Source organism: Aythya ferina (genome assembly GCF_964211825.1).
Source record: "Aythya ferina genome assembly, chromosome: Z".
NCBI classification, from domain to species: Eukaryota; Metazoa; Chordata; class Aves; order Anseriformes; family Anatidae; genus Aythya; species Aythya ferina.
Window position 1 is genome coordinate 80,792,170 of NC_140299.1, and position 24,325 is coordinate 80,816,494.

A 24,325-nucleotide genomic window follows, 5' to 3' on the forward strand; every position below is an offset into this window, starting at 1 on the left:
GGAATAGAAACCTCTTCGGCTCTTTTGATTTTTCAACACAGCAATTTTGGACAAACTGTTATGAGTTGTACAAACAGCATTCTTGTCTGTAAGAGTACAGTTTAAAGTGACCCAAGGCACGCAAGCAGCCAATAAAAGAACATTTAAAGGGATGGGACAGAGTAGAGCCTACCTGTGTTACCTGCACTCGGAGGCCGATGTGTCACGCCAGGAGACATGCTATTTCTTTGCAAAGAAGGATGAGCCAGCGGCAAAAGGTTGGGGTTCCCCAGTGAGCTGACTGGGTTACTGTACACCAAGCTGTTGTGGTTGGACACTGGGATAGAAACTGGCATCTCAAAGTTTGGTGGTGGAACAGCCTGTACAAGCAAAAAAAAGGGAAACAAAGACGAGAATAGTACAGAAGCACAACAGCCTTCAAGTACAGTTACTCTATATTTAGTTCAAATATTTTGTAGTTGGTAGTTAAAATATTTAAGCTCCCCCAGACTAAGAGTCAAGAGAATAGTTTCAAAGAGTTACCAAAGCTTTTAAGTATGATTTTTTAAAAATCAAACTTCCATCTTCCATTAATACAGCTTGCCTATTTACTCGGTATAACTGGGAAAAATTTATCTTTTTCTTTTTTTTTTCCCTTTTCCTATTTTTTTTCTCCTATCCTTTTCCTCTCTCTTTTTTCTTCTTTTCTTTTTCTTTATCCTTTTTCTCTGTTTCTTCTTTTTCTTTTTCTTCTTCTTTTTCTTCTTCTTTTTCTTTTTCCTTTTCTTCTTCTTCTTCTTCTTTTAAACAAAACCCTGCTTTTATGAAGCTTAATTTGCTTTTTTTTTCTTTCATTCAGTGAAGTCGTAATTGTTCATTTGTGATATCTTAATCTAGTGTCACAGATGACTGCAAGATCAAAGGTGGATGATTATGATGACTTCATTGCATGGAGAAAAATTAGAAGGGGTGGAATGCAAAAAGGAAAGCTTTAATTTCAGCTTATGTTGCTTTAGCAACCAGAACGATCGCAAATTATGTTAAAGCCACCAACACAGTAAATGACATTTTTTAAAGTTTCTAATTGAGCTTGGGAAGGGCTTACAAGAAACAAAGTTCTACTCAGGCACATTTAGCAAAAGCAAGAATTTTAGAAATATATGACTCCCTGGGATCTTTGTATTTTATTTTTATGTGTGTGTTTGGTGATGTCTTTTCAACATAAAGTTGTCACCCTTTAAGGTAGCACCCTCTCCTGAGCCACCTTCCTTAGTAAGTATCCCTTTCAAAAGCACAGCAAATTGTGGACTACTCTGACCCTGTATCTGACAGGGAGTATGAGATGATTCTTACTAACTTCTCAGAAAGACCAGCTCAGTCTTTTTTGGTTGGTTGGTTTTCTTGTGTGCCTGAATTTCTTTAAAATCTTTGATTCTGGCATCACTCAAATACACCAGAACTCCATATTCATTTTTTTTTTTTTTAAATAATTAATTTCCTTCCTTTTTGAATGGAAAAAAACTTTCTTATTTTTTTTCCGTCAGCATCTTAGTTTTTTCCCAACAGCATCTTAAATGTTAGAATACCTTTATGCAAGCAAAGTACCCCTTAATTTAATTTAAACCCCTTTAAAAATCTTACAAACCTCAACAGTCTCAACTCTTCGAGAAAATCTTTAAACCAGAATTGTAATATTTTCAGAGGAAGGAACTCACACATTCTAATTTTATTGTTGGCAGTTGATAGCACTAAGTCTTCAAGATCCTATGTCAGGCAGCAGAGACACCCTGACCTTGTACCACCCACATTTATTTTCTCTGGGTGGTTAGATCTCTTGGCTGTGCCCTGCATATTACAGCACTGGTCGTCAGATTACTTTTAGCCTTCCAGGGCTTTTTTTTTTTTTTTTTTTCCTTTCCTTTTCTTTTCTTTTCTTTTCTTTTCTTTTCTTTTCTTTTCTTTTCTTTTCTTTTCTTTTCTTTTCTTTTCTTTTCTTTTCTTTTCTTTTCTTTTCTTTTCTTTTCTTTTCTTTTCTTCTCTTCTCTTCTCTTCTCTTCTCTTCTCTTCTCTTCTCTTCTCTTCTCTTCTCTTCTCTTCTCTTCTCTTCTCTTCTCTTCTCTTCTCTTCTCTTCTCTTCTCTTCTCTTCTCTTCTCTTCTCTTCTCTTCTCTTCTTTTTTCTTTTCTTTTCTTTTTTCTTCTTCTTCCCTCTTCTGCCTTCTGTCAGCAGACATAATTTTGCTCTAAGTATATAGCCACCATTCTGCTTAACCACTAAAACACAGAGCAAGGTTTTAGTTCAGAGCCTGATGTGAAGGATGCATTACACAAATGCTTTGGGACTTATTTCAAGATGTTAATTTAGCTCTGAAACCTTCTGCATGGCCTGTGGCCTGGTTTTGTGAGAGATGGCTTCTCTCGTCTGTAATGGCTCAGACCAGTTAGGGCACCTGTCCAGATGGACCTGCTGACGTGGCTCCTCAGCTGATACCCCACATCTCTGGAACTTGCTTCCATTTGGCTGAGAACCTGAGGTGCATCCTAATGGCCATTTTTCCTGAAGAGTTGGTGGGTTTAAGTAGGGCTGGGTAGGGAAGAGTAACTACTTTGACAATCTCATTTTCCGTGTGTTCAGTGGATAAGCAAAAAAACTGCATGTGCTGCTATGTCTGTGTAGAGATTCTGAAATATATATATATATTTTTTCCCTCACAAATTAAAAAAAAAAAAAGAGAACGTGATTACATCTTGAAAAGTGAAATTGCTGAGGTAGATTTTTTTGTCCTAGTTGTTCTTTGTTTCTTTTAGGAGCAACCTTCTTCTTCTGCATACATTTTTACACTTGAATTCCATCTCATGTGTGGCTTGTCTTTCAAAGGAAAATTTACAAAGCACATTTCTCAAGGAGCACCAGTTTATGTCATGATGAGTCCAGGCTCCTTGGAAATAGATTGACTGCATAATCTGAAACATTTTATCAATCTCTATGTACATTTTGCAGTGAGAAGTTCTCTTCATTAACTGTGAAAGGATCTAAGAGGTTCCCAAATTCCACATAAAGAAGAGGTGCAGCTTGGACCTCTCAATGCCCAGCTGCTTCTGGAATTTAAAGATACCTGCTGCTGCTGGTTTCTGCCTTTTCAAAAAGTTTAACCAGTGAATTCTCATGAGGATTGGCATCTTAGCTTCACATCCAGCCTAATGTAAGACTTGAATAAGCCCATGTAGAGCCTCTTGGCATTATAATACTCATTGCTGTGATGCAGATCTTTCTGCCTGATTGCTCTGAGCACACAGTCCAATTCCAAAGGCTTCAAACAATTCCTAGCTGCTTGAGTGCCATCCTATGTTAGATTGAGTGTCACTCACTGCAGATCTCTTTGCACTGTATCTTCTTCATCAGTGTCACAAGATTTGTGAAATCTGCACTCAGAGACAAGGTAGACAGCTGTTTTCCCTGGCCTGTTTTCCTAATCTCAACTTCTGTCCATCTACCCAATATAAAACCCTTGAACAATGCAAATCAGGCTCATCTGCTTTTATTATTATTTTTTCTTCCACATTTGGACACTTCAAAGTTTGGAACCTTCTTTTTCCTATGTTAGTACAGAACAAAAGAGCCCCAGTCTTGGTTTCCCTTGCGGCTGCCACTCAGTAGTCATCACTGAATCATACAAAACATTGTTGAAACAGTTCCTTCGTTTTCCATTTTGTCATTTTAAAATAGTATTTAAACTACTTAAACATTTTATTGGTTTCTGCATCTGTAATGGATTCATTTTTATTGTTTTATCTACTATCTGGATATACTGACACTTGTTTATGGACACCTAATAAGCAATTTTATTACTGCAAAGTCAATTTACTCTATCCTTTGCGGAGCAATACACATGATATTCTGGAGTATCATTGTTCTTCTTATCAGTAGCCAAAGGTTAGAGAGGGAATTTGTCTGGATAAGCACTGGTATTAAGCGGTATGTGTCTAGCTACAGTTTTCCTCTGGCTGCCCAACTTGTGTTACAGTCTCGTATATCCTTTACCAAGAAGTGCAACCTAGTATAGATCCTCTAGTCATTCTTGGTGGTAAGTCACAGGGCATATCTATTCCAGTTAGGCCTGATGGACTTTAAAGCTTACGATGTACTTGCGTAATATCTATATTAGTAAATTAAATGTGCCTAGGAACGAAGGCCATCTGAGGCCACAGGGCAGTACATGTTCATACTATTAAACTTTCTCAACCTCGACAACATCATGGCTACATATAAGCCAACAACTGGGAAGTGTTCCTGGCCTGGGCTAACTACCAAATAGAGCTAAGAAACAGTCTGGGAGAGCATTATTTGGCCTGTGCCAAAAGCATGCCAGGGACTGTTCAAACAATCCGCTGCAGAGATAAGTGCCTTCTGCTGCCTCAGAGTGCTCTTTGCTGTTCATTTACTAACACAGACATGGTCTGACTCTTAACATGTATGCAGTTTGCCACATTTTAGTCTTTTTCCCATCTTTTCTCCTTTGGACAAAACTGCTAACAAAAGCAGATTGCTTACTTGAAAGGGAAGTGACAGTGTCCAGCACTCTATGTTAGATGTGAGCTCCACGAGCTGAAGAGTGTTGTACAAAGCAAAATGCTGGGGACTCGAAACCCTTGAAAATTCATGGGCCAAACATTCTGTGTCAAATATTGTTTTTTTTCCCCTCCTATGTTCAACTAGATTTTCATTTATTTAGAGACAGAGATACTTATAGCTCCCTTTTGGAGGACTATTTCTGTCTCCTCTGCTTTCATCACTTATGAAAACTACAAATAAATGTGTAATTATTATCAGATGTTTTAGAACAATATAAATACTTATCCCCAGAAAATTATCTGAGGAAACATTATTGGCCTTAGCTGTTAGGAGGAAAAGCCAATTTTTTTGTCATTTGGCAGCAAATTTTTTCTCTTACAAGATGAGGCATAGGCTTTGCATCTTTTTGCATTTTTTGTAAATAGTGATTTAATGACTTGTTGACTTTTCATTTAATTTTGCTTTCTTCCCCCAAAATTTCTTGGCTACCTTTGACGATCACAAGCAAATTAATATAACTTCTCTGACTTCCCTGAAGTTATACTGAATTGTACAGTTAAGGTTGATGTCTTATGTATACAAATGTCAGTTATGTACAAGCTTTGAGCTCCACCTTGCCCGTAAAATCTAGGCTTATGCTAAGAGAAGGAGCTCCTGTTGCATTAGGGGAAATCACCTACTGACTCTTCCTTTTGTGGTGAGCAGCTTGATGGAGCACACAAGCCTTTAACTCTGTGTGAAGTATTCAAAGAAGGGATATCCTGTCTTACACAAAAAGAAATGGTGACATTTTGTAGTTCTGTGTCTCTGAAGCACCTTCAGAGCAATTTCACAGAAAGATAATGCATTGTACCTGATAACATCCCAGCAAGGTAGGTAGTTACATTGTAACCAAAATCCAGATCAGGAAAGCAAGACAATCGAAAAATTAATGGCCAAACAGGACTGTATTTGATATAGAAGTGGGAGATTTAATGAAAACAACTAGAGAGAAATTTCATTATTTTTTTGGGAAGGTGAATGTGACATACTATGTGTAGATTAACTATGCTGTTTTTCATTCCTTGAACTTTCTCAGTTTTGTTGTGAAGGTGATTTTCTCAAATGCTTAGAAGGTAAAGTAGGTGGTGGAACTCACTAGCAGCCAGAAATGAATTTTCTTATCGTTTTTCTTTTTCCCTCCATATCTTAATTAGAATGGTTATAACATGAGCTCCTTTGTCAAAAGAAAAGAGAGAATGCAAGAGAGAAACAGATGATCTGAAGAATCATCACCTCAAACCCTATTCAAATGTGGAACAGTTTCTTGGTTAAATCCTATTGGATTGAAATTTTTGTCACTTTATTTGAACAAAGGAAAGGTCATTCTTGAAAGAGGAAAGGAATGGTGATGGCTAAGATTTTGATGTGAAAAAGGGCTAAGCCTTTTAGCTTATAGTAGTCACGCTAAATGTTGCAGTCATTGTTTGTCAAACTGAGTTCCACCCTGAGAAACCAAACTCGTGGTGACAGCTTTAAAACTATTTTGTTGAGAAAAACTCGTACAGAAATGAAGTAAATAAAAAGGGAGGTAAGAAAGACGGAATATACATTTATACCTCCCTGATGTTCCATATACATGTTGGGCATTCTTAAGAAGTCATTCCCAACACTCATTTGTCAAATTTGGTGCCATTGTGGACTACCTGAAAAATCTTTATTATTATTTTTGCAAAAACATGTTTGACAGGATATCAAAACTTCGTATTTTAATTAACTCGGGTGATTCTTTTTCTCCTGAAAATTCATTGAAAGAACATTTACACTGTATGAGACAGAATCTGTAAGAGGTACTCTCAGCTTAGATATCAGACTTTGTGCACAACAGAACCAACTTTGTCATTCTGGGTGAGCAGACATCCTCTGTGGTAGCTAACCATACAACCCCATGTGGGAATGAGTAAGGAACATATCCAAATGATCTTTCTTAGAAGCAAGCAGTTATTTATCCAAATTCAGATGCTTCCTTGGAGCTGGGCAAATCTTTGGACTGCTATCCTTTCTTCCATACAGAAGAAGGGCCAAATATATAGTCTTCATAACCTCCATATTCTTTTTGTCAGTTTTTAAAATCTTGTATTAAGCATAATGACAAAATGTTTTCCCCCTGTATGTCTTGTGCAAACAAAATAGCACATGCAGAGTTATTTCTCTTAGATATCTGGCAAGGCATATGACTGATGGTTAGAAATTTTGACTTGGTTAAAACAAAATTTAGCTCATGTTAAAGCATTAAAGAAATGCTGATGAGGTCAAAGCAAATTCTCTGATAAAGCTGTAAAATCACCCCAACACACAAACATGTCTGAATCCTACCATTAGGCTCTCATGCAGTCTGTTTCTCTGCAGCGAGCAAGTAGCTGTAACCCTTCAGTGCTGAAACTGAATTTGGCAGAGACACTCGAGAACTGAAGTGACACGCACAGAATGTACTAATTGCTATATATAAAGGAATTTCAGTTCTACATCATTTTTTCTATATCACCACAGAAAGTATTCTGTGGGTTTGTTAGCCTGTCCACAAAGAAAGATTTCCATCGTTATTTTTTAGGTATAATTTGTGCAAGTGGTGTGGTAAAACAGTTCTGTAAATCAAGTGAATATAATGTATATATGTATATTTCACTTCCTTCTGTAGGTTTCACCTATAGTAGGCTTTGTCTGCGTGTCAGAGGTAGAGACTTGGAAAAAAAATATGTTGTGTGAAATTTTCTGACCACAGTGTTTAATTATATATCAGGCTATTAAAGCCTGTTTCCAGCTGAAATGTTTTCCTTAAGAAGCCAGAACTGAAAGGGTTATGGTTTGTTACTGCAGCAGTTATCAGCAGACAGCCATCTAACCTTTGGTACTTACAGGTATTTTATGGCTCTTGATCATATTATCAAATTCTTCATTAATTTTTTTGTATTTTTCTTCAGTGCGTGGGGTGAGGGCGTAAGAGGAGTCAGGATCGGGGCTTTCACAACCTTTGTTTTCTTTCTTGTTCAATGCCTGCCAGGTTCAGAGAAATATCAAAAAGTAAAAAAAATGAATGGGAGCTCAGAATACTTACACATAATCTTTGTCTGCTGATCATTAGATCAATATCTTCATTAATTTTCCTGTACTTGTCCTCAGACTCAGGGCTGTGACCTACTGAATCGTCTGCATCGGGGTCTGGACTGTCACAGCCATTAAGTCCTTTCTTTCTCAATGTCTGAAATACATAATTTGGAAAGTTCAATCCTTGACATAGGCTGCAAAAAAGACTCAGCAGTGTTAGAGTAACATAAACCGTCCGAAGGTGGAAGGTTTTACATTATAATTTAGGGAAAGAAACTGTCTACGCCACAGTGATGCTATAGGTCTCCTGTTATGAGTAGCAAGACAAGACTATACAGACCTCCTCCCTCTGAAACTGGAAGCTGTCAATAAAGAATGAAGCTAGCAATATGGCAAAGTGCCTGTGTTAGTACCCCCCACTCCCACCACAACTGATAGCATTAAGAGGTTAAGATACCCACCCAGAAAACAACTCATTTAAACGTATTTACACATATTAATAAACACTAACAGCAAAGGACACATACTGTTTAGACTGGAATACCCTGTGTTTTCCTTTTTTTTTTCTAAAGAAAGATATAGGAGGAAGAAATTGAAAAAAAAAAAAAAAGTAGCAGGCAGCAATTCATGTTCTTCACAGAAGAAGTAGTAACTAAATCAAATTCTTCCTTTGAATTTGATGTAAGGGATGACATTAACAGTGCCCTGCCATTCCTAAATGCATGTTTTTGGCAGGACAAGTGGGAGGAGAGAGTTGTGAACATGGCTGTGAAATACTGATTCAGAGCTTCTAGACATAGTGTTTACTTTTTATTGACTCCAGTATGCTACAAATGTGTAGTGCTGAAGTTTAATATAAAGGAAAAAAGCACTGCTAGAACAGATGCTTAGTAAAGAGTCAAAACAGATGAATTTCAGGTTCAGCAGCTCAAGTTGACGCTCAGAACCATGAACATCATCACCAAGATAAATAACAGAGATGAAAAAGATAAAAACCAAATAAAATCAGTAGCTAACAATTTAGGTATGTTGCCTGGCCTCTAACAGGCTTTAACTGATCTACCAGTCACCCACTGCATTAAGGTAAAAGAATATGAGAAACAGGTCTTTGTGGACTGTCCAATACAAGCAACAGTACACAAAGTCAATATTCGTAAGATTTCTCAAATTTAGCTTTAAGAGTTCTTTGGTCAAAAACACTTCAAAGAGTCCATTTGGCTGTCTACAAACATTATCAAACAGTTCACAGGTTTCAGCTGAAGCCTGGCTGAGAAATCTCAGTTACAACACATAGATTACATAGCACTCCTGTGTTGTTAAGTGGCTATGCTGATGCTGTGTGATTAGTGTCTGATGCTCTACCTTGTTTTTTTTTTTTTTTTTTTTTTTTTTTTTTTTTTTGGCTCCTAAGAAAGGCTGCCTCTACTCTGAGCTTTTTGTTTCTTTGGAAAAGTACTTTCCTTAATTGCTTTCTTTATGGCAATGCCCAATTTTGCACTGTTAAATACCCAAGTACTACAATTTCATACTTTGATTTTGTATACTGCATTTATATATTAAAAATTAGACTTCATTTCTGTATTTTACACAAGATGGAAGAAAAAGGCCATCTTAGTCCTGCAGAAGCCATAATGCTACTGAACTTGTGGAGACACATGACTTGAATCTCGTGTTTTCTTCACACCAACAAAATGGTGGTGTTCACCCTTATGAGATCTGAGCCTTCCAAGTCCATGTTGTGGACCTCTCAAACACATTTTGGTAACTGTGGAAGGCTAGCTCAGTGTAGCGCTTTTCAAAATTCAATTACCTATAAAACTTCACATTTAATCCTATGAGCTATTTCTGACTCACAGAAAAAATTATAAATGCATTTGAATCGAACCTTAAGATGAGACAACTTGAATGACTCTCTCCACTTCTCCACACCCACTTATCTCTCCTTTATGGTTTAGATGTTAGCTACATGACAGAGTCATGTTTGATTTCTACTGCTAATAGCTTGAAACAAGCCAATTATAAAGAGGACTTCTGCAATCAGCTGTTGTTTTACAGAGTTAATAGACACAATACAATGCTGTAAAAATGAAAATTCCCTTTTATATATATAAACTAATCCATTTTATATTCATAAACTTAGCAGGCACAGTAAACCAATTGGGTTTACATGGCAATGTTTTGGTATCAGAGGAGCTGCAGGGTGGCCTCTGTGGGCAGAGCCCAGCAGCTGCCCCATGTCAGAGAGGAGCCAGCTCCAGCTGCTCCAAAAGGGACCTGCCACTGGCCAGAGCTGGGCTGTCAGCGATGTAGGTTGGGCCTCAGAGAGCAGATTGAAGAACGGGGAAAACAAAAATCTGTGCTACAGCACCTGGGAGAGTGAGAAGTGAGCACCAGCCCTGCAGCCCCCAGGTGAGTGCAGCAGGAGGGCAGGAGGTGCTGCAGGCAGGCAGGCAGCAGTGGTTCCCCTGCGGGCTGTGCAGGGAGAGGCCCCTGGTGGAGCAGGCTGTCCCCCTGCAGCCCATGGGTCCCACATGGAGCAGATCTCCACGCTGCAGCCCCCCCATGGGTGGAGGAGCCCCCGGTGGAGCAGGTGGATGTGGCCTGGAGGAGGCTGCGGCCCATGGAGAGCCCCCGCAGGAGCAGGCCCCGGGCCGGAGCTGCAGCCCGTGGAGAGGAGCCCACGCAGGAGCAGGGGGTCTGGGAGGAGCTGCTGCCCACCCATGGGGGACCCGTGCTGGAGCAGTTTGCTCCTGGGGGATGGATGGACCCTGTCGGATGGAGCCGTGTGGGAGCAGGTCCTGAAGAGCTGCTGCCTGTGGGCAGCCCCCGCAGGCTCAGTTCAGGAAGGACAGCATCCCGTGGGAGGGACCCCACGGGGAGCAAGGGCAGAGAGGGACCCTGAAGGAGCAGCAAAGAAGAAGAGTCAAGGACTGACTGCAGCCCCCATTCCCCATTCCCCTGCACTGCTCAGAGGGAGGAGGCGATGGAGGGAAAGTGTTTTTTGTTTGCTTTTAGTTCTCACTGTTCTAGTCTGTTGTTAGTTGGCAATAAATTACATTAATCTTCCTGTTCAGAGTTTGTTTTCTCCATGACAGTAATTGGTGAGGGATCTCCTTGTCCTTATCTCAACCCATGTGCTTTTTTTTTTTGTTTGTTTGTTTCATATTTTCTGCCCCAATCCTTTTGTGGAGGGGAAATCAGAAAGTGGTATGGTGGTGCTGAGCTACCTGCTGGTGTTAAACCACAACAAACCCAAAGACCAAAATCAGAAAAACCATGCTGGTATTCTACCCTAAATTAACTTTAACAGAGTAGAGGCAAAATTTTCCCTTGCAAAACTCCCCAGTCCAGTGTGATTGACTGGTGCCTTGGCTGACATGGCTAGTCCAGCTCACTGATCCTGTGCCCTTCTCCCTGCCCACCTCCCCTGAATTGCAATGTGATAAGGTTAGGCAACATAATTATCCACAAGTGTGCTTCAGTCCCAGCTCTAGCTTTTTGAGTGCTGGAACTAATGCCTTGTTCTGTATGAATTGCATTTTTGGGGAAAAGTGCAATGAACAGAGAAGATTTCCTGTCTCTGGGTCTCTCGAGGCATCTCTTGCCCCTTGCCCATCCTTCTGTAGGTCCATTGTTGCCTCTGTGTGTAAGGAATCATGCTGCAACCCTGCCTTCAGCTGGGATACTTTCTCACTTTCTGGGAATATTTTCCTGATCTCTTTTTTTTTTTTGCACAGGAACACATTTTCATGAACCTTGTTGATATTTCATTGTCTGTAAGACCCCTGCTTTTGTCTCTCTTTTTGTGCCAGATTACCTTGGCACTGAATAAAGAATGAAAAGGTTATAAGGAAAAAGACAGAAGAACAGACTAGTAGACTGTGCAGACACATACACACAAATGCACAGTCCTCCTCTGGAGAGGGTAGCACGCTAAAAGTGACATACTTATCCTCTGCAGTAAGGTAACGAGTGGTATTCAGGACAAATATAATGATCCTAAGCATCTTATCATTATCTCTGGCTTCTCAACATGCAATACTGTTTTGTCTGTTCTGCTGCATTGTGTGTTACTTTACTCTCTACATTATTACCAAACCCATACCTCTCATAAAGCTCTTTTGTTATTGTGCTTCAACACATCTGATACAACACAACTAAAAGTGGAACTGACCGATATCTAACAGATTCCTCCTTATTCACAAGCTCTCTGGACTCCATGTCAAACTTTCCCTCTCCTGCTCAGCTCTGCGTCACCTCTTGATTACAGAGGCTGATTCTGAACCTCAGAGAAGAATGGAGTCATTAAGAAGGCCAACTGGGTTTCAGCAGGCTAGGGTCTTTGACCCAGTCTTGCAGTGACTTAGAAATATTTTTTCTTACCATGTTAAGCTGTCATAGCCTCTTGCAAACCCTGGAAAATAGCCAGACCTATAGCATCCTCCTGGAGATTAGCTAGTTTCCAAAGATTTAATGACTATTCAGGGAATTTTTAAGAGGATAAAATTACACAATTGTATAGTGCATTGCATTCTAGAGAACCCCAAGCCAGATTTCAGTTATTTTTAAAGAAAATAAGCCTTTTTATTTATTTTTTTTTTTTTTTGGTGCTATGGAGGCTCTACTTTTTCCAAGCAATTAAAGAAGTAATTATACTCCAATAACCTAAAACAAGCCATGGCATTTGAAAAACAAAATGGTTAAAGGAAAACAACCTTTGGCTGAAATCTCATATGCCAGCAATTTAGCCTAAATCCTGCTCTATAAATCTCTGAGGAGAAGTGCTGACTTAGTGACATACTGGCTGCTGTAAAATGAAGTATAAACAACTATTTACTTGCACTTCATGCAAAATTTATCATCACTACAAAAGCACAAAAGAAAATATGGCACTATCAGCCGGGTGTGGTTTTATCAAGGCAATGGAAATCATCACAATTTGAAGGCTTTTGAGGAGGAAAAGCCTTTCATTTTCTTTGTTTGTGCAGTACAATCTTCTTTTAGAATTTCTTTAACATGAAGAATGGAAAAAGCCAGAAATTCATTTTTTTTTCTTTCTTTCTTTTATTTTTTTTTTATTTCTTTTATTTTTCATCCTATCTTTTAGTGTGTTCATCTTTGATCTTTGTAGAGGGGTTTCTCATTTCTTCTTAATAGCTTTATCTACCAGGGAGCTGATCTCCATAACACTGTAAGGCTTGAAAAGCCACAGATACTTGGGCTGTAAATGCTTACATTAGCTGACAAAGTAAAAGACCAGGTCAGCTGATAAGGTCCCCAAAAAGTTTAGACTAGCCCAATCTGCATGTTCTATTTATATATCCTGTGGATGAAAGACTCAACTATCTGTTACAAGGTTAATCACTATCTTCATTTGTGTTATGAGAAGTACTATCTCATTGTCATTTCATCTGTACTCAAAACTCCCACTACAGAAAAATTAAGAATTGCGGGTCTGCTTTTACTAATTCCCGTATTTGTTATGTTGTCTAGAGGTTACCATAATGATGTCTAACTGATAACATCACTAGCAACCATAAGAATCCACAAAGATGTAATTTGGTGTATTACACTCAACTGTCAGGAGACAAAAACCACAAGTGCCCTCTATTTTCCACTATCTCTTTCCTCTATCTGGATAGGAGAAATCTTCCAGCCACAAATGAAAAATGGTTTGGTCTCCATTTTGCTCACTGGAGCCACATATCTACGTGGCAGGGCAGACAATAACCAATTATAAAGAAATTATATGCTATTGTGTTCAATTGCTTTAGCATTAATAGCCATTCCAAAGCACCCAGCCAAATTTATGGAAACCCTCTAAAATGCAGGAAATATTTAAATCATGGGCCTGATTCATTTAAGCATCTGTTTGCTCTCTGTGCAACAGAAACGTTAAAGTTAGTAAGTGTGGAGTGAAGACAACCTTCACTGTCTTCTCTTGCACAGTTATATAATGATGAAATTTTATGATGAAATTGCACTGTACAATGTATGGTGCAATCAAGTAATGAAAGATTCTAGTGAAATGAAAAACACAAAGAGGAAGAGGTAGGTTGCTATGGGAACCGTCCATCTGAATTCCCTGACTTCTGTGTAACTAAAATCTGAAATTTTATGTTCCATTAATGTAGAGTTAGATTTTTACGTTGAATAATGAACATAAACTAGTATGCTGGTACTAATGCACTTTAATTGCATGTTTAGGAGAATCAGATAAAACATTATTATACTTACTGTTATCTAACAAGCTCCAGGCAGAAAAAAAAATGTATACCAGTAACAGAGAAAAATGGAACATTTCTTACCTCTTTTGTATAAATTGTAAAATGCTTTTGTGGTTTATGCCTTTTTTGAGATAAGCTACAGGGCTTATACAATAGCTGAACTTCTAGAACCACATGTTAACCTTTTTGTTACTATTTTATTTTCACATAAGTTTCAAAGAAAAAAAAAATTTCCATTGTCTGGTCCTGTACGTCTCTCTTCTTCAAATGAATACACATAAGCATGTTTTTCACTACAATACACCAACCCTCAGCTTGGATTTGTGGCTCAGTTTTGCATGCCAAGTGATTATTCTCTCCTCCTTCAAGTACCTTCTCTAATCACACCTCTTGTGAAACCAAACAATGCCGACACCCTGTGCCAGTAGCATCTGCTTCTCTTTGCTTTCAGATGATCAACCAGCATGTTATGGATGCCTTTATGTATATACTGCAAGCTCCTTGGGCTGCAAGGTTTCTACCTGCTTGCAAATTTCAGCCTGTTCCTTTCCATTCCTGCTCCTGACACGGGCCAAGACATATCCTCCATAATATTTTGTCATGCAGGTACAAACCCAAATTAATCCACAGTGTTCGGAAAGAGCACTGGGACAGTGGGGTGTTTGCTTCTCCTCCCTGTAGGTCTGCTAGGTGACTCAGGCACAAGGGAGCTTCTGTGCACCCTTGCTGCCTTGACTGCCTTTTGGGGAGACAGGGAGGCTGGAGGTGGGGATAGAGTGGAGGTTTGCTCCCTAAAACAGGCCCAGCAGGTTCAACTTGCCAGGGTTTGCATTATGCAGGACACCATTGGCTTTATAGAAGTACAGACAGAAGATGGATATGTCAAATTCAGAGATCTCATAGCAACTAATCTAAACCATGCATATTTCTGGGTTTTCTCAGAAGGAAACAAAACCGAATCGCACGACAATGCTGGCATTAAAGCTTTGTATTGAAATTTCTGTCATTGCACATAACACAGCTCACACCGCTATGCTCACAATTATTTCATGGGATGTGGAAAACATGCCCATCCGTCATCACATTTGTAAACTATTTTTTAAAAATTTAAATCTGAGTAATTCCTGAGACTATAAGCAGGGTCATTTCCTTATCCCTCAAGCTTATCCTCATCTGTCTTTGCAGGTATGAAGACCCCACATATCCTGTGGGCAGCTGAGGTAGGATTCCTGCACTACCCTCAGTGGAGGAGATCACACTTACTGGCTTTGATGGTAGGGACAGGCACAGGCAGCAGCGGGTGAGGCTGTGCATCCCTGCCACCCATGGGTGGCTCTCCCTGTCCCCAGCCCTGTCCCCAGCACTTTACCAGTGTACCACTGTCACGGTGATGGGATTAGTGACATAAATGCAATGCCAATCTAGTTGTGATTACACCTTCTGATAAAATCATCCCTGCAGATGATTTAAACCCCTACATAAGAGTGAAATGGTAAAAAATAAAATTAGATGTTTTAGATGTTAGTCAAAATTTACCGTACTATCAAATGCACCCTTTCCATCCAAAGACAGGGTTAAAATTAAAATCGTGCGCAGCTCTGCTGTGTTTAAAAAAAAAATAAAAATAAATAAATAAAATAATAAAAAAAAGCAGACAACTTCCATGAGATTGACTTTAGTGCTTCATATACTAAATTAGCAGATTATTTACCTGGATCAAAGGTATATTCTCAGGATATTTGTGTTTTAGGATCGAACAGGTCTCACTGCTCCTTGTGCAACCCTGTGACTATAACCTCAGACTGGGGGCCCAAAGACCAGTTGCAGGCCCTGTGTTCAACTAATGGAAATATGGAAGATGTGGGTTAGGACAGAAAACTTCATCCCGCTCCCAGTTCTTGCCAGCAGTCTTTATGCATGCTGCCCTGTCTACATACGTATGCCTTGGGCTACAGCACTATGACCTTAGGGACATGATTTAGTGGGTGACATTGGTAGTAGGATGATGGTTGGCCCAGATGATCACAGAGGGCTCTTCCAAACTTAATGACCCTATGATTCAATGACCATCTGTAGAATGAAGGTCAACGCCACAGCACTGTGGCAAATACCCAGCTTTCCATTCTCTGTCTTGGGATGTGGGTTTACAGAAAATAGACTTCCATGGTCTCACAAGGGTCAGTATTTGTGGGACGACCCTGTGAAGACAGCGCTTCTACATCCTGGCTACTTGCAGAAGCTTTGAGGCAGACACACCACCAGCCTGCAAGCAGCCTGTCTGCCAAGGGATGCAAAGATGGCCTCAAGCCAGAATAGATGCATCTCTGGCTTGCCTCTTGCCCCTGGGCCACAGCATGGTATCAGTCCATTATGTCTTTAACTGACTTTTCAAAACAGTTAAAATATACAAAGTATTAAAAAAGCCAGATTTTCTCTAAACTTTATTGGGCATATTTAAAACAGAAGAAGATATTGTGTGACATAGTATATTTGATTTGTACTAGGTTTTGCTGCCAAACACAGAAAGTGTATGAATGGAAAAATAAACTTTACAGTAGTTCAGCAGAATCCTCATAGCTTCTTTAGGGAATAGGAGGCCACTTAAAAATAAACACTGTAATCATCAACAGGTTGTTATTTCCCTCCTTTTTATGTTTGTCTATCTATAATCCTTCTCCACTGACTCCATCCCTTCCAGATGGAGCGCTGCCCTCAACATTTTCATTTGTGTCTAATTTAGTCAGATATATACACAAATGCAAGGCTGAAGTCAGATCTCATTTACACTAGTGTAAATCTGTGGCTGGAACAGCTGTAAAGACACCAGTTGAGTTATTCTAGATGTACAGTGGTGTTACCAAGTCTGTTAACATCAGGGTTGCTATCGCTTCAAACACACAGTATTTGAAACATGCAGGCCTTAATATAAATGGCTGCAGAAACAATTAACTATTTCAAATGCAGCTGGTGTTTTTCCATGATATAAATGATAACCTTTAATACTAAATGCCATAGTCAAAATACTTGAGAAACATGATAAACAAAGTAACGCATATTTTACAGAATCTTTTTGTTACAAAAAAAACTTATTAAAGAAAGAATGGCAGCTGATAATGAGGTATACTTTGCATACATTTTGAACATTATCTATGTTCTAGAAGATCCTAAAAAGACTCTGAAATTGAATGTTTTAGGACTGCTTCACACATCATTAAAAATGCAGCCATTCTGGGGTGAACATATAGTCAACTTGTGTCAGCTATACTAGGCAATGAAGTTTCCAGGAGTAGAAATGGCAAATATCTCTGACAAACAAAGCTGTAACATAGGATGTAAGTTATGGAATATTTCCTTGACCAGGGGCAAACACCTTTATTCTTAGTCAGGGGACGAGGGAATCTTTGATGACCACAACATTTTGCTTTTCCATTTCATCTGAAACAGAGCACCTCCAACATCACTGAACTGGTGCAGCAGTACTGACGCAGCAGTAAAAATGCCACCCACTGAGGCAAGAACACCACTTCCTTCAGCACCTGGGTTTTCTTTGGAGGTCTCCCATAAAAACCTTGAATGTATCAATGTTCTGAACAGAGGGTTGTGTTTTTTTCTTTTCTTTTTTTTTTTTTTTTTCTTTTTTTTTTTTTTTTCTTCCCAGAATTTGAACATCTATTTTACAGCAGATCAAATTGCAGGTTATTAAAAAAAAAAAAGAAAAAAGAAAAAAGAAAAACACATAAAAAAACACCACCAACAAAAAAAACCCTACCAATATGACAATGAGCAAATGTTGCTGAATAGCTGTTCCTTTTAAAGGCAAAAGAACATCCCCTTTTATTTTTATAGTACCATAATTGTTTTATCCATTGGTAAAAATGCTCAAATCAATATATATATATTTTAAATGGTGAATTATAATAGAGGTTAGATCTCTGAAACTCTAGCCTTCTGTTCCTTTGGAGAATGGAGGTCTTAAATAGCAACAAAGCAATAACCATCAGCTCCCTGTTCTGCTGATAGAGTCAAGTTTTCACCAAGGAGAAAGAGAAGGAAATTTCTCCACAAGGCTTAGAGTGAGCGAGCACTATTTGAGAGGAAAAATTGGCCCGTAGTTTTAAATGTGAAAACAGATGACTCAATTGATGCAGACTTTCATACTTGATTTAAGACATATTTTTTTTCTTTTATTTTCTTTTTCTTTCCTCGTTAGACCAACAATTTATATGAGTTCTGTTATTTACCAGAAACATTTGTGAAAATTGTATCTATCATTAAACAGCTGCTAAGATCTCCAGACTGTGATATACATTTGTCTGCTTACCATAGTGTCATCTGCAAGTAACAAAGGAGTGGGTCCTGTTTTCCCATGGAAAATCCTACAGAGGTAGCAAGATTCAGACAGCAACTTTTCAAGCTGAACCTTACAGACATCTCACCTAAATACTAACCAAAGAAGGAGTGAGAGCTTACAGTGAGAAGTTGTGTGGAGGAGCTGGATGAAACTACCAGACTGGATGATTATCCCAGGAAGCCAGTCCTTCAGACAACCTCACAAATACCTGCAAAAAAAGGGCTTACATGCTACCTGCTGTAGCTTTGTTGAGTACAGGCTAAGTTGAACTAACATGACAATGGTCAGCTTCAGCACTCTGTTTGGTAGGGAAAAAAACTTGAGAAACAGAGCAATTCTAGTATTGTCACTGCTTGAGAAAGGCAAGCAGACTCCAGTTAGAACAGTTTGACCAGAAATGTGTATGTGAGAGCAAAGTTTATGGACCTACTAGTACCTTAATGGTGGAGAGGGTAAAATATACCAGAAAAACAAATAAGTAACAAAAAAGTCTTCATTCAGAAACTGAGCATCTTTCCGTGAAAATTTCAGCTTCTTTTAGAAACAGCTAAAGCATATTTTAACTGGTAGGGTTTTTCATTGTAAAACTGGATTTCTTTTTTTGGACAAAATTACAGTTTTGTAAAGAAAAATTGGTATATTGGCCTGCCAAAGCCCCGCTGTCTGAAATCTTCAAGCCTTTAATCATATGGTATTCCCACACAGAGAATTATGTGGGCTACAAAAGATGTTTCTCCCTGGGCCCACTAACTTCACAGGAGGACCAACAGAGCAAGGCTTAGGCCTGTTTCCATGCCTCCATGACTTGGTGGAGGTGGAAAGAAGGCCTCTGCAATGAGTGCATGCGCAGTGCTGTCTCTGTAATGATGTCTGAGGGCTCTGGGAGACCAGCTTTGGTGTCTTCTGCCACTGTGGAGTAAATTACCTTCCATTGCTGCCCAAGAAGAGCAACTTGAAGCTGCTTGGCCTGTACCCAAGTGGCGGAGGTGGAGCAGCTGAGGGGTGGGCATGCATTCCCCTCCGGTGACTCTGCTGGTAACCTCTGTTGGGGAGAGGCAATAAATAACTTGGTGGTATAATGCTGTCACAGCTGTTTCCTCAGACAGCCTCAGTCAGAGTCTTACAAAACCATGTTGCGTGTGAGGAATTGAGCTTTTCTTAAGGAATACTACAGGGTCTCTAATATTTTCTGTACATTTGAATTTGAATATGAAAATTAAATTTTAAAATCAAGCAGAAGCTGATTGTACAAAAGAAATAAGAGACTATGACAAGACAAGATAAGCTTGCCTCAAAATACATGTGGTTTTGCCTCTTACTGTAGAAATCTTAAAATCAAAAGTCTGGCAAACAGATCTTAACTGACTTCAGCAGGCCCAGACTTTCTCACAGCACTTACAGTAGCAAATGGGACAAGCAATATCCCAAATAATAAAAATTTCAGTGAAAACCACTGCTACAAGATTCTTTACATGAAGAGGACAGTTGGCACATAAAGAAAAAAAAAATATGAATTAGACATATAGAAACATCTTGTGTTTGGAACTGCACAATTCTGTTCCTAGTCTCTGCAGGCAGTTTCACAGTCTTGAGGTTTGTTTGGAGTTTCTCAACAATGTGAAACTTTCAAATATGCTACAGCATATTACTTAAAGTGTTTCTAAAGTTTGGCAGGAGTTTCTGCCTGGGGTATGCTAGATCACAAGATCCCTCAATAAAATATCAGTGGGGGGAATGGATAAGTACTTCTTTTATTCCTGCTAGTGAATTGGTCATGGAGATAAGTAGGAAGCAGATGTTACTGCAGAATGTTTGGTCATCTCTGTTTTGCTCCATCACTGTCAGTTAAGGAAGAGGTGGAAATAAGACCATCTCTCCCATGAAAAAGATTATACAGAAGGAGTAAGAGGGACTCTGAGACTTCTTAATGGGAAGGGAATGAACAATTTATTCTGTAAGAGAAAGAGGTTTGTATAACCCTCAGGGACCCAGCATTTTACCTGAAGTCCAAGGTCAGAAGCTTCTTACCTTTGTTCAGCCTACAGCATAAAATGTCTGTGCAGCTTCAGCTGTGAACCCCTCATGGGTGTTACCATCAGGTAAGTTTCATTCTAGAAAATGAACTCCTTACTGCTGATGCAAGCCAACTCAGAACTGTTGCATATAGGTATCTACAAGGGTCCTCACAATTCAGCAGTTTGGCTAATGAAGCCAATTAGACAGAACACACCCCTATACCTGCCAACATCTGAAAGCTATAAATGAAAACATCTAGGGACAGAGAAATGAGAGAACACCTTTTTAAGAGTCGTTTGGAAAATAAACATTTTTTTAAAGGGACATTGTAGAAAAATGGTCATCGAGGAGTGTTCCATTTTGGCCACATTACTTTGACATGCACCCAAGAGCTTACAGTGAAGCCATAAAAAGCAATCCACACCCTGCTGTAACTCCCTTGCCGCAAGAAAGGGCCTTGTAACAGGAAATGGCTATGGAACATGTCCAGTAAAGGATTTAGGGACATAGAAAGTTCAATTTGGCAATAGTTAATATTTATGCACCTGACCTCCAGAGAGGCATTCTCACTGCTAGGGTGTGAGGCTTCCTATTAAGGACACAGTATGAACTTGGTGCTGTAGAACAGGATCCAAGCCCAGCAGCATGTGGTTAGTATGTGAGTGGCCCAGATCAAGCAAATACGGTTTCAGAAATCCCATTCCTCATCAGAAGTTACAATGCAGAGACGCCTTCACCCATGAAGACCTATGGGGCATTCAAGCATTCTTTCCAACAATCAGTCTTTCAAAGATCTGCGGAAGAGTCACTTTTCCTTTTAAGAAAAAGCTGCTGATGATTTTCCATATCATAACTAGCCCTTAGAAACCTGATACAAAACTGGAAACAGTTTTTGTTTTTGGTTTCTTCCTTGACGTGAATGTGTTGAAACTATTATCAAATTATTATTATCTCCCATGTTCCTATCAAGGTTAGGATTTACACAACTTCCCATGCTTTGTACAATTCTAGATGGATTAAATCTCTGCACTTCCTGGTTATATTCTCTCTCTCTCTCTTTTTTTTTTTTTTTTTATTATTAACAAATATATCATTTGTTGGGTCAGAGAAACAGAACTCAATAGGCAACAGAGCTTTGTGGCTTGTTACAGCATTTTCATCTGAGGGGAGAGTCTGTTGAAATATGATTTCTGCTCCAGAGGTGGTGTTTGCATTTTGCATTAAAAAGACTCTGTTCAAATGCAGAAAGAAAGCTTAAATAAAGGAACAAAACTGTAGTCTCTGTTCCTTTGTTATGGTGGACCAGCAGTATTTTCTGAATCTGTTTTGCGTAAAGCTTGGTTTGTGCATTGCATTAGGTATACCTAGAAAATGCTTGCCAGGGTTAATTTATTCAGAGAGTGCTGAGAGTTCCTAGATATTTGGGGGCTTAAACAGGGAAAAGACTCTCCATTTTGGTCCAGATTGGGTTCATCCTAAGTGAGCACAGTTCAGGCCCCTACAAATCTTCAATATCGAACAACAAGGTTTCTCACAAAGTTCATATGCCTCCAATTAGGCTTTTTGCTAAATGACCTTTGTTGCCGTATTTTAAAGGTTTTGCGTAGCTGCTTCTCTGAAACACTTTAGGGTATAGGATGGAAAGAACGGAGCGTAATTACATTTTTTATTCACAAGTTAAACAATATATGTGGGTTGTAGGAGAATTTACCCTTTTGAAGGAAAGCTTCTTTTCACATAGGTTATAACAGAGTACAGAGGAAATGCTAGAGTGCACACTTACAACTGCTGGAGACAAAAGTGTAAAGCTTCTATTTTATTGATAAGTGTTTGAACATGCTAGAAGTATGTAATAACCAAACCTTGGATTATAACTGTGAAAGGATAAATTATGTGTTTTTATGTTTGGTCATGTTATAGCTATGATTCTATTGTAGTAATCTAAATACACTTTAAACAACATACATTCCATTAGGAATTGCTTCTTTGTCAAGATTTTGATCTCTTTTGAATCAATCTATAACAGCTGTGTGTTGTTTAAAATACTCTTATTGACTCTTCTATAATTTGCTTTCTTTGAACAGGCTGTGTGCTCTAACATTTGATCAAAGAAATAAACATATACTTTAACAACCCAAAGTAAAGTGCATGCACATTTTTTATAACTGTGCACTATAAAATGTAATTATAGTTGTCTATATATCAAACAGGACGATGTAAATAATGGGTTTGCGATTTTTTTTAATGCAAGCCTATTCAATATATCACAGATTTTTCCCTTTAACATAGTGCTCTATCATGCAAGAGCATTAATGCAGTTAATTAAAATTTAGAGCACAAATGATGCAACTTCTTTTAATAGTGTGTTTACTCCTTCATTAACCGGTAAGCATATGTAAAAACACCCATGGCAAAATTAAAAGAGAAAGGAAAATCTTGACTGAAACCCTGTTTTAAATGCTTTTTTTTTTTTTTTTTTTTTTTTTTTGGTCAAGGAACAATGGATGTTTAAGTACTGCAAATGCTTAACAGTTATGGCCTATGGACTTCAATTCATTGCTGACCACTAGACTTGTGAATATTAAAAATGTAGAATAATAAAACAGATGTGTTTGAGGTTTTATAGCCTTGCAAATTTGGTAACTTACATTAATTTCAATTGTCTTTTATATAAACAAACACATAGTGGCCTCCTTGAATTCAGGGCAAATGGAGTCCAATCAATACGAGCTACATAATACATAAAGGATGAATGCAAATCTTATAGTACACAAATAAATAATTAATTTATTCCTTCTTACAGTAACAAGGAAGAAAAGTCAGCACATTCTGAAGTTTAACAAAGCTTTTGCCAGAACTATGAAAACTGTGGGAAGACATCTCAAGAACTGACAGCGTTACCTGTGTGCAGACCAGGGGAGAAGAGAAGTGAGATATTTTGCATAGTGCAAGACAGATGGGTAAGGTAAGCAGGCCAGCTCCCTATAACAGGTCAGGCAAAGTACACAGAAAGTCAGGGCTAGCCACACTTTTTGTATCCCCATCCTCCCTGGTGTTTCGTGATGAAGCACCTCCTGTGCAGTGTCTTTGTTGCTCGGAGAGGGGGTTCACTGATGTTAACTCTGTGGCACGGAAGGGATGTGCACATTTACTTACAAATGTAAGGAGAGTAAATGCTACTCATTGTATGAGTAGCATGTAGGTCCCAATTCTGCCACTTGTACTGACAGGGAAACTGCTTCAGAAATGAAGCTACGATACTGCAAATTTTTACTGGAGCATTCAACTCTCCCCTTCTAAATAGTTTCACTGCCTGAAACAGAACTTCTGTAAATGTTTGTAGAAATAAAACCTATCATAGTCTTGCTTACTACAAAATGCGATAGAATCCGTAGAAATTGGTGTCTGTATAAATTGTAACCAGACGGTTTTGAAGTCAGTCAGAAGGCTCTCATTGACCACTTCAGGCTTTAAGTCAGGGGTGTAATCAGACCCGAATGGTGGAGTTTACATCACAGAGGTTTTTGATTTTTGATAGAGTAGGACTCTTTTTACTGATACAACTATGAGCAATGGCTAAGGGCCCACATCTGGAAACATTTATACACTGAAGAAAAACCTTTCCCTGTTGTAAGCATATGGAGAACTGTGCATCACTGGCTGATTTTGCAGGAACCTCAGAACACCCAGTCTTCAATGGTGGTTTGAAAAAAAGGAGCTGACAGCTTATGGGAGCCCAACAAAACAAAAAATTTTGGGGGACAGGAGGGCAAGTCCAGCAGTTTACACTAAAGGTAGTTGTGAGTTAACAGAAGACATAACATTTTTGAACTTCTTATTAATATTGCTGTGTAAGAATCCAGGTAAATTACCACATTTTGTATTTACCTTTCAAAGCAGGGATGTCTCAAAAATGAAAAATGGGTTTGCTCACAAAAGCCTTTGTCTCTGGAACACTGCTATAAGTAGCTCACTATCTAGGTTGAAAATGGTAATACAGGGTAGTGTGTCCTATTTTTCCATGCTTGCAGAGAAGATACAATACGGGAATTCAGCCTTGGTAATTACTAATACACCACACAGACACAATTACACGC

At 38.8% G+C, this 24,325-nt stretch overlaps 1 protein-coding gene across 20 annotated transcripts in view; it reads right to left on the minus strand.

Moving 5' to 3' along the window:
* MEF2C (myocyte enhancer factor 2C) overlaps positions 1–24,325 on the minus strand; it is a 130,554-nt gene that overhangs the window by 30,447 nt on the left and 75,782 nt on the right. For 11 of the 20 annotated variants that reach the window (XM_084503035.1, XM_084503032.1, XM_084503021.1 and 8 more), the window contains 2 exons: positions 7,645–7,788; positions 173–359 (listed from right to left, as the gene is read on the minus strand). In XM_084503035.1, coding sequence (XP_084359161.1) covers positions 173–359; positions 7,645–7,788 — 331 coding nt within the window. Of the gene's footprint in view, positions 1–172; positions 360–7,445; positions 7,584–7,644; positions 7,789–24,325 lie in introns of all 20 variants that reach the window. The other 9 variants (XM_084503037.1, XM_084503036.1, XM_084503023.1 and 6 more) reach the window with 3 other exon arrangements.